Consider the following 10,505-nt stretch of genomic DNA (forward strand, 5'->3'; position numbering starts at 1 on the left):
TTGCATAAGATCTGTTAGTTTTCTTAGTGCTTTTGCTTTGTAGTCATAATAATGCCTAATCAGAAAAAAAAGAACTAGTGTGTGGCATCATTACAGTGAAGTTCAAGTAACTGAAGGAAGGAAGAAAGTTGGTAGATGTAAATACTGCGGGCAGGAGTATGCTAACAAGAATGAAGAAACATTTAACAACACGTAGAACCTGTCCTAAAAGAGTACAGGCCATATACAGAAAGCTAATACCACAAAGTGGGAGAACAACATCATCTGAGAAAGGTCTACTTCAGGAATTGTATATAAGTAAACGAATTAATATGTTAAAACATGTAGTATAGACTAGCAGCTACATTGTTTTTAAACATTATAATTTTAAAAGTTGTTAATGCAACTCTGGACTATTATTAAAATTTAAGATATTCATATCCTGCTTTTCTGCTTGCTCTAAGCACCCAAAGTGGCTTAGGCTTAACAATAATTTTTTTTTAAAATTACATAATAGATAAATAGTTAACCATTTCAACTCAGCAGAGCAAGCTTAGTCCTCTGGCCAATGGCAGAAGCCAGACCATACTGCCCTTTGGTTCTGCAGTCCCAGGGCAACTGAGCAGCAGAGTGTTCTTGCTGGCAGGGAGGGGGGAAAGCAAGCTCCCTGCTGCTTCTCCTTCCCCTTCTGATGGATGAGGTCAGACTAGAATAGGCTAAAATAAAAATCTTTCCCTGCTTTTGCTGCATGAATTTGGTAGCTCAAGTGAAATAGCAGACTTCCAAAAAAAAAAAAAAAAAAAAAAAAAAAAAAAATGGAAAATGAAAATACTGAGCTGCCAGGTCTGGGGGAGGCAGCAGCAGGATCTTCACTTTCAAGATAACTGTCAGCAGATACATGATCCACCAGGAGTAGCTGTTCAAGACAGACAAGCTTTTTAAATCAAGCTTTATGGACAGAATATCAAAAGAAAGAGGAAAAAAAAAAAATCAAGAAAAAAGCAACTGAGACATTAGCTTAAGCTATATTTGAAAGTGGTACAACTCTTTCCGTAACTGCAAATCAACACTGGAAGGAACAGTACAAACTAATTTGCCCATTATATATGTTACCATTTATTATATAGCATTCTCTCTTAGACCAAGATTATGACAGAGTTCAGGCAATGGTTATTCAAAGGATTGATCAAGCAGAATCACTGACTCTGATGTCAGATGGATGGACTGATATACAGAGAAATCCTTTATTGAAAATTATGTTAGCAACACCTGAACCAATATTCCTGAAAGCAACTGCTACCAAATTTTCTCATCATGCAGGTGGATACATAGCCAAATTACTGAGTGAAGAGATTGGAAGCGCAGGTCCTTCCAGGGTACAAGCCCTTGTAACTGATAATGTGAGTTACATGAAAGCTGTATGACAAATATTAAAGGCAAAGTATCCTCATTTAATAATATTTGGCTGTCTGGGTCATCGGTTCAATCTTCTGATAAAAAAAACATAGTAAATGTGAATACAATGAAGACAACACTGTCAAATACCTTCACAATTGCTTTGCAGTTTGCCAATCATCATGTTGCTAATCAGACTTTGAAGAAATTACAGAAAGAGAAGCAGGGGAAGGAAAGTGCACTTCTATTGCCAGGAGAAACTAGATGGAGCTCGGCAACAAAGTGTTTACATTGTTTGCTGCACACAAAGAACTGCTTGCAGCGTGCTTCAATAGATGACGCAGTATCCCAGGTTATTCCTGTGAACCTTCGGAAGCAGATTCTCAACACGTTCTGGGTCCGAGTTCAAGGAGCATTCAGTTTGCTACTACCCATTTCAGTGGCTATCAAGAAACTTGAAGGAAGTGCACCAAGCCTTTCAAATATTCCAAAGATATTCAGACAACCAAATGAAAATCTGAGTTTTTGCCTTCTTCATCTCTATCCAGAAAAGAAGTAGTAAAACAAATATTTACCAAGAGACTCAGTTTTGCTCTCATCCAGTTTATCTGGCAGCAGACCTTTTAGATCCTCAACAAAGAGGACAACATTTATCAGAAGATGAATAATCTACTGCTCTCAATATAAATTATGGAAGTAGCCAAGTCCTCAACATCGACAAAATAGCCATGATGACAGACATTGCTGAGTACCACACACAAGAAAAAAACTTCGGAGCAAAGACGTTATTTGGCAGACAGTGGAGAATGTCTCACGTGACATGGTGGAAGGGATACTGCAACACCCAGCTGTTGTTCAGGATTGCTCTAAGGATCCTAAGCTTTCCACCAACAGCAGCTTCTTGCGAACAGAACTGGAAGGATTTCAGCTCAATCAGGACAAAAAAGAGGAATAGACTAACAAATGAATGCACCACTCAGCTTGTCTCTATTTCTCAAAATCTCTTGCTTCTGGAGAATCAGTCAGAACCACAATTAGTGAAGAAGATGCAGTGTGATGATAAGTTGCCCTTGCCCATAGACTCATTGACAAAACCATCCTTTAGCGAAAGAGAATGTGGTTCAAGTAGTTGTGAATCAGATTTGCCTCAATCTGATTCTGAAATGGAACCAATAAGTAGTGCAAGTGATTCTACAGATAGTGACAGTGAAACTATCACTACCCACTGAGGTGCCGCAATGACCTCAGTGGAAAGGAGTTAAATGCTACTGAAGTAGAGTGGACAACCACGGCATGTCATGCACAGTTCTTTGGGTACGCTAAAATTAGTGTGTCAACAGTTTTCAGTGCCTTTGTTTTTCTTTGTAAATTTAAATAAGCAATGTAAGGGAAGTACATGCTATTGTTTATTGCCTTGACAAGTATTCCAAAAGAAACAATTTATTTCCACATAAAGTTTGACTATAACATTTAAACTACATTAAGTGTGCTGTATTTAATTTTTTTTTCCTAATCAAATATTTCAGTTCAAATACTTGCGGCTATTGGGACATAAAATTAACATGGGGGTACTTTTTTTTTTTTTTTTTTTTTTAAGTTTTGTCTACTAAATATAAAAGTCAAATAAACATGCTAAAATCAGATCATGCTCTATTTAAGGCATTGGAAAGTTTTCCAATTCAAAATTTTCTGGAAAACCCACATCTTTGTAGATAACACAACACAGGGAGAAACCATAAAAAAAACTTCCAATGGAAGGACACTGGGCACTTAGGGTGGCATTCTATTCCACCCCGGGTCACTGGATATCTACAGAACAATTTTGGTACCCACATGTCCAGGAGTATTCTATTTCTGGACATACTGCTGTATGCCTGGACACCTATGTAGTCATGCTGACTAAGCTTGCACAACAGCAACCACAGCCCTACATTCAACCAGGTGTGTAGGACTATGCATCCAGCAACAGAACACTCTTGGAGGTCTAAGAACCAGAAATTGCCCTGTAGACATCCAAATCTGGTTGCTTAGACTAACGGGGGCCAACCTTTTTGGTTGACATGCCACAAATTAGTCCTGCATCCTCCCCAAGTGCCACTTTCCCTTACTCGATCTGTTTTCTGCTCCCTGTCCTGTGCTCCCTGTCTGATCTGATGTTCTATTTTCTGTGCTTTCTCCTCCCCAGGCTGCTGTGCACCACACACAAAGGCTGCTTATGCCACTTGGGGGACCTATACTACAGGCTGGCCACCCCCACCTTAGATTACCAGAAACAGAACAGAATTCCACCCATAATGAAAAAAAAAGACTGTCACTTGAAAGGGACTCAAGAAAAATCTAAAATCTAAAAAGAGGGATCTCAAAAGTTTCCATGGATAAGGAACAGTCCTTGGGCTCCAGAGATTAGCAGATCCACTTCTGATCTTCCACGTGATTTGCAGCAAATCGTATCACCTCTGGCTCAGCATGCCTCCCACTCTGTGTCTAATTGATTTATACTACATATTCTTCAGGGCAGGTACATCCACAGAGCACGTGATATTTCATGATTCTAGTCTCTTTTGGAGCCTCCAACTGTTGGTGGAATTAACTAACTAGTGGCAGATCCAGAAACAGAACAAAGTTTAAGAACAGAACCAGGCCAACTTTACTGCAATAGTCTCCAATTTTAAAGTAATAAAAAACTATCCATAATGCACAACGCAAACATCCCCATAATCCATGTGTCCTTTGACCCTAACTCTCCCTTTGTCCATTTCTTATCTTTCTTGGTGTCTCATCACACATGTGCAGTTTGCGGCACCTCAAAGCAGTTTGAGATGCTGCAAACAGCATGCAGCACACATACACCCATTCACTGTGTTGCAAATTAGCATGTTTGGTTGGTTTTTTTGACACTGGGAGATCCTGGTGACAAGCCTCCACCCCCCCCCCAAAAAAAAAAAAACAGCTAAAGAAGCAGTGTTGCATAAGCGGCAGCAGCATGCCCAGCCAGCAAAGGAGCCTAGTCAGGCTGTTGGCCAGGCTCCAAGCAGCCAGATCACAGCCACTGCTGCCCCAGGACCCCAGGTAAGGCTGCTGGGGCCAGTACAGGGGCTGGCCCCAGCCTCCCCTACCCCATCAGAGACAATTTGCCCCACACCAACCCCACACACACAGGCACAAGCAACAGCAAAAAGCAGCAGCACAGATTTGTGACACTGCAACTTTTGCCACAGCAACTGCATGCCCTTTCATGTGGAGACACACCCCATGAGACTATTGAAAGAACCCAAATTCAGTGTTTCACTGCAGCTGAAAAATAAATCAGATGTCAAAGTAAAAGCCAAGAATTTACATGACGCAGCTGGATGGTTTACTCTAGAAAAGCAAATATAAATGAAAAAATGGTCATTTAAATTAATTGGTCCATAATAAAAAACTAAATGTATTCTAAAGTATTAAACAACTGCAATTATTCTGATGCCAACTCCAGTAATATAAGAGAGTGATGTTATAGTCATGTTGGTCCAGAAACTATGTAAGAGGTAAGGATTTCTTAGGGTGACATAATTTATTAGACCAGCTACAATCAAGTTAAAGCAGCTTTCAAAGGTAGGACCTGAGGAGGACTGTCTTATATTCAAAAGCTTGTTTAACTTTATCCCAGCTACATACTTTGTCCAATAAGAGATGCTAATCCCTGCATATTAGCATTAAGCATATTAATATGCACCACTATGTACTGAAATACAATATTTTACCAAATTAGTTAGCAATTAGGGAACACCCCAAGTGTTCCTAAAAACTTTCTTGAAAATAGATTAGAAAAAGCTTTTTAAAAAAAGTCTGTTGTAAAAAATATACCGTGTTGGTTCCTTAATATATAAATTTATTTCAAGCACTGAATATACATACTTGCCTCAGGAGGGAAAACTTGGGAGACAAGAGAGCAGGAGGAGGAAGCAGCATACAAAAGTTATATAGTAAGGTAGAAAACCCCCACAAGTGATATTTAAAACAAGGTTCTTTGGGCAAGTGATATTTAACACATCTTTATCAGCAAATTTAGACAAGTGGGAGCACTAGTGTTTCCAACCAGATGGAGTAAAAAGTGCTCCTGCAATATAGCAAAAGGTTGTTTCCTTTATACCCAAATCTTTTAAAATAATCTGTATGCTCCTATTCATATGACTAGAAAATAAAATCCATTGTTACAGTGTCATTCCCACCACTGTCCTAATGACCTGAGGAAACAGACTGCCAATGCAGAAAACAAGAGGTGGTCCCACATTTTAATGGCACAGTAATCAGGAGATAACGAGATACCATTAACACATTTCACCCTGGTAGCAAGGGTAAAATTCCAGTTCCATTGCTCCCAGGGAAATGCATTAGTGTTTTCAAAAGGAGGCCTGCAAGTTTCCAGTCTCAGCTTTTTCTGCTGGGTTTTCCTGGCACCTGCTCCTCAGATATAATCAGCTGAGGCACTGATGTTAAACTGGGCCTATGAAGATCCTGACTCCTATCATACAGCAATTTTCAAATTTCTTTTGCTGCGTATCCCCTTACTTGCAAAATGCTGTGGCTTGTACCCTCTACACCAGACACATCTGTGCATGTTTGTTCCTTAGGAAAAGTGTTGACACAGACATCAACACTGTACATTGACCAACCTAGTTCCACCACTATTATTAAAATTTAGACAGTACCCCTTGGCAAAGCACCACATACCTACCCCCAGGGGCAAGAATACCCCAAATTAAAAAACACTGCACTCAAACTGACTCACTGGCAGGAAAATTGTCATGCACTCTTCAGGGTCAAGTGGTCTGTCCCCAGCTCAGCCAAGCATCTCTAGCAAACTGCCAGAGCTTGACACAACAGTGTCTGCAATTTTCAAAAGCCCAATTGCTGATTAACATGAGGGAAATACCATGCTTTGCAGCTTCAGGATGACAGACAGCAGGACCCAGGAGAGAGATGGGCTTGCAGGTGGGGATGTACACAGGGGAAGCTGGAGGTCAGTGTGTGGACAGAGGTCTCAAGAAGTTATATGAATTTGAACAGCCCCGATTTTTTTCCCAGCTATGAAATGGTCACATCATGTGCTCATGACAAAGCAGCTGGTTAGGGGGTCATTTGGGGCTCCTAAATCTTCCTGCTGGATCCCTGAACCAATTAAAAAAAAAAACCAAAACAAAACAAAATCATGAAGATACTGTGTTCAAAGAAGAACCAACAGCAGATTTCTCTTTCCCTGGGACTGGAGTCTTACACCTCTGAAAGCTCCTCGAGTCCCTTTACTGCTTGCTCAACAGTATGAAATGCAACCACATCTGAATAGTGTTGGCAGTTCATGCAAAGCCAAAACATAAGTTAGGGCTTAGCAGAGATGGGGGTAAAACATGGAGTATCATCTTCAGGGCATGAGAACAAGACTCCAGGACAGATACACCCTGAGTCTATGGAGTGAATCCAATGTCCTGCAGCCCTTCTTAACCAAATTTCAGCTGTACTGGCCAGGATTTTCAATGCCAAGTCTGACACCTAAAAAAAAAAAAAAGAAACATTACTTTGGAGGCAGGTTTCTCAGCACTTCAGGAAAAATCAGGCCCTTTTAAAGGTCTTTCAAACTGTACACACAGATCACTAGTTGCTTCTGAAAAGAACTGAACCATAAGCTTTTGATCAGCATATTTATCTCTCATATATACTTACTATTTAAATCGCACTCAGCCTAGGTGAGTCAATATCTGTGCCAACAGCCACTTTCAAGTGGTTAAACTTATAGACAAAACCTCATACAAATTTGTTATGACAATATCTTACATTTAGGGGGCATTGTTGTTCCCTGGACTAAATAAACATGCTTCTCTGAGCTGGAGAAATCAGTTTATGTACAGCCAGATTACCAAAAGTAGCCATTCTGGGGTAGCCAACGGATTGTGTTAGCAGAAAATGACGACTCCTGGAGAAAGCAATCAAGAAGGCAAGACTGAGAAAATTCTCTGAGAAGGGAAGTGGGGAGTATGAAAGCAGACTCCCATTCAGATAGGGCCAGGACCTCACCTGGTTTGGTCCTCTTTTCTCACACCAGAAACAAAGCAGGGAAGGTCCACACTCCAGATAATCAGTGATACTTGAGGCAGGGCCAGCGCCTGCTGTGCTGATTGCAATGGTGAGGTTATTTGCCACTGTCACCGCAGCTGCTTTTGTGCCGCACTCCAAAGTTTGCCCTCCTTTAGTTACACCACTGTCATGCTGCAGGTTACCAATAACCTCCATGGATTTTATGGAGGTACTAGGGAAACTGCAATGGAACAGCCTCATTTTAATGAAGAGTGTCCCAAGAATATTTCAGTTCACCTGTTTCTTGAGCCTGCTGACACACACCAGGTATATGCAACAGTGGATTTTTGCATGCCCATTCATTTGGCACAACCCCAATCTGCATATATCACAGACAGGATACAAGGAAGGCTAGTGCTTACCATCTTGTGGTATTGGTCCAGTCAGCCCAGTCTGACTTGTTCTTACTACTAACAGGAAGAGGATAATCTGCCATAATTACTTCCCAGAGTTATGGTGCACGTTCAGCCATGTTCATAAACTGCTATGAAAATGCAGAACACTATATAAAATGTGTAGAAAGAGAGGCAGTTACTCATGTTATGCTGAAGTTAGGCAGAAGGCAAAGCCATGTGACAACTTAGAGACTAACTCATTAGACTACGGAGTTGGTCTGTAAGGTGCCCCACTGCCCTGCTTTCTGCCCAACTTCAGACTAGCATGCCTAACTACTTCTCTCTACTCATGGATTGCACCAATCTCTGCTGAATTAAACGTACTTCAATCAGTCGACACCAGAAACTTGCTCTGGTACCTTCTCCCTGACCATATGTAAGCAAATAAATATCGTGCCCAGGGGACTCCAGGTGACCAGTCCACCCTGCCCAACACACAACGCAGCCTATTTTAACCAGTTGTGCTTCACTCCGAGAAATTAAGAAACCGACATGTAATAGCCATTTGCCAACAAGTTAGCCTGTAAGGTCCCACAAGGTCCTGCCTTCTACAAAACATATATATTGGACTTACAAGGACCTTTTTAGCCAGATTTAACTACGGTATAATATACCACAATATACCCTGCATGGCTTGTAATCAGGCTTACTGCAATACACTAAAAGGGTATCATGCCCATTCCTATCAATTCATAGTTTCTACACAGTACTTGCAGCATAAGCACTGACTTTCATTTTTGCTGGGGGCGGGGGGGGGGGAGGGCTCAGATGACAGATGTGGAAACATTGAGGCAATTCAGGGGACAGACAGCCTGATGGGGACCAGACCCTCGGGGCCCCAAGTACTCCGGCACCTCCGACTCCCAGCAAGCTCATATTCTGCCTTGGCTTTGCTGGCACTCTTCTGCCAGACCCGCTGACAGTTGCTTTGCTCTCAGAAAAAGCTGCCGGGAGCTACTTGATGGGAAACTGGTTCTAGGTGCAGAGAGAGGACCACAAGATTGCCATGACGAATGACAGTAGTATTTTATGGGAGCTTTAATAGGACTTGTAGTGCTGTGCCTTGGAGGAGCTGAAAACTGATGAGAAGATGAGGGAGAAGAGAAGGAGAGAGGAGAAGACAACGAGAGCCCATCCAGGGAGGGAGTTTTCCCTATATTTCTCTTCCAGTCACAGAATCCTGGGGGGGGGGGGGGGGGGGGGAAGAAACCCGGAGCTATTTAAGAAAAGACCCAACTGTCAGACCTGCTCGAGGCGCGGCGCGCGCCAGGCGCTGCTGGACGCGCCGCACGTCTTGCCGCCGAAGGCACGAGCACTCGCGAGCTGAGGGGCGCCAGAGGTCGTGAGCGGAGCAAGCTGCCCATTCATTACCTTCTCCTCATCCTAGGACAGTTTGCAACCTCCGCTCAAGGAGCCAAACCCTTCCTCTGCCTTTTGTACTCCGGCGCCGCACCCCGCAGCTGTCCTGTGCGGAGCGGGGGGCCCAGGCGGGCGTTCCCGGGGCGGGAGAAGCCGGCAGCCCGGGGGACCCGAGCGAGCCGCGACCGCGGCGCCGGCGGGAAGCGGCCGGAGGAGCCCCCCCCGCGCGGCCCCGACGGCAGGCTGGCACCGCGGAGCCCCCGGCCACGCGCCCGCCGGCGCTGCCAGCATGCCCGCCTTCCCGCGGCGGGACGATGCCCGCTGCAGAGGCGGGGGGCGCCCCCCCCGCCCCGGGGCACGGCGAGAGGCACTTACCGCGCCGCGGAGCCGGCAGGCGGCGGCGGGGCCCCGGCTCTGGCTCCGACTCGCTCTGGCCAGCAGGAGGAGGCAGCCGTGCAGCAGGCAGGCGCCGGCGGTCCGCACCATCCTAGCGCCGGGGCAGCCGCCGCAGCGGGCAGCGCTTCCCCTGCTCCGGCCCCGGCCCAGTCGGCCGTGGAGTCAGCCCCGCGCCAAGCCTTCCCGCCGCGGCCCCCTCCCCTTAAAGGGTCCCCATTGCCGCGGGCCCCTCCGCCTCCGCGCCCTGGATGGAGGCGCCTAACCCTAAGCTCTCCCCCCCCCGCTCCGCCCTGCCGGCTAAATACCCCTCCCCGCGGCACTGGCAGCACGAGCCCTGGGGGCGGGGGGCAGCGCGGGGTCACTTAGCCCGGCCCCCTGCTCCTCCGCCGCCCCTCGGGCTCTGCCCCCCCCGCAGGGACACGGGGCAGCAGCCGGGCCCCGGGTCGCACGTCCACCCCTCTCTGCCCCGCCTCAGCTCCCCCCTCCCCGGCCTGGCTCAGGGGGCAGTTGGGCACTAGGGGGCTCTCTGGCCGGGTGCTGGGCCCAGGCACTGAGCGAGGAGGAAAGGGAAAGCCCCTTCCCAGGAGGAACAAGGCAGCCCTGCCTCCTGCACAGCCCGGACCTGAAAGCTTCACCTGCTTCCCCTCAGTCAGGCCCCTGCCCCAGCATCCCCCTGAGGAAGCAGCTCTTCGGGCACATGGAGAAGGGGGAACACGCTGGAAGGAAGAAGTTAAAAAAACAAAACTGAAAGGGACTAAAAAGGGCGAAGGCTGCTGGAAGACTGAGGCCTGGATCCAGCCCCATCTAACCCACCTGGGAGCTGCCTATGGCATAATGAAGATCATCAGTCTTCACCTGGCTGGAACTGGG

General features: G+C 45.7%; 1 protein-coding gene across 2 annotated transcripts in view; it reads right to left on the bottom strand.

Moving 5' to 3' along the window:
• Positions 1-9,886, bottom strand: part of TRABD2A (TraB domain containing 2A) — a 180,280-nt gene extending 170,394 nt beyond the window's left edge. For both annotated transcript variants that reach the window (XM_090037260.1, XM_090037258.1), the window contains exon 1: positions 9,615-9,886. In XM_090037260.1, the coding sequence (XP_089893386.1) occupies positions 9,615-9,725 (111 nt within the window). In that variant the 5' untranslated portion in view covers positions 9,726-9,886. The remainder of the gene's footprint in view (positions 1-9,614) is intronic.
• Between the last annotated feature and the right edge of the window lie 619 nt (positions 9,887-10,505).

This window comes from Crocodylus siamensis, chromosome 3, assembly GCF_052110815.1.
Source record: "Crocodylus siamensis isolate JL-2025a chromosome 3, ASM5211081v1, whole genome shotgun sequence".
In the NCBI taxonomy this organism is placed as follows: Eukaryota; Metazoa; Chordata; order Crocodylia; family Crocodylidae; genus Crocodylus; species Crocodylus siamensis.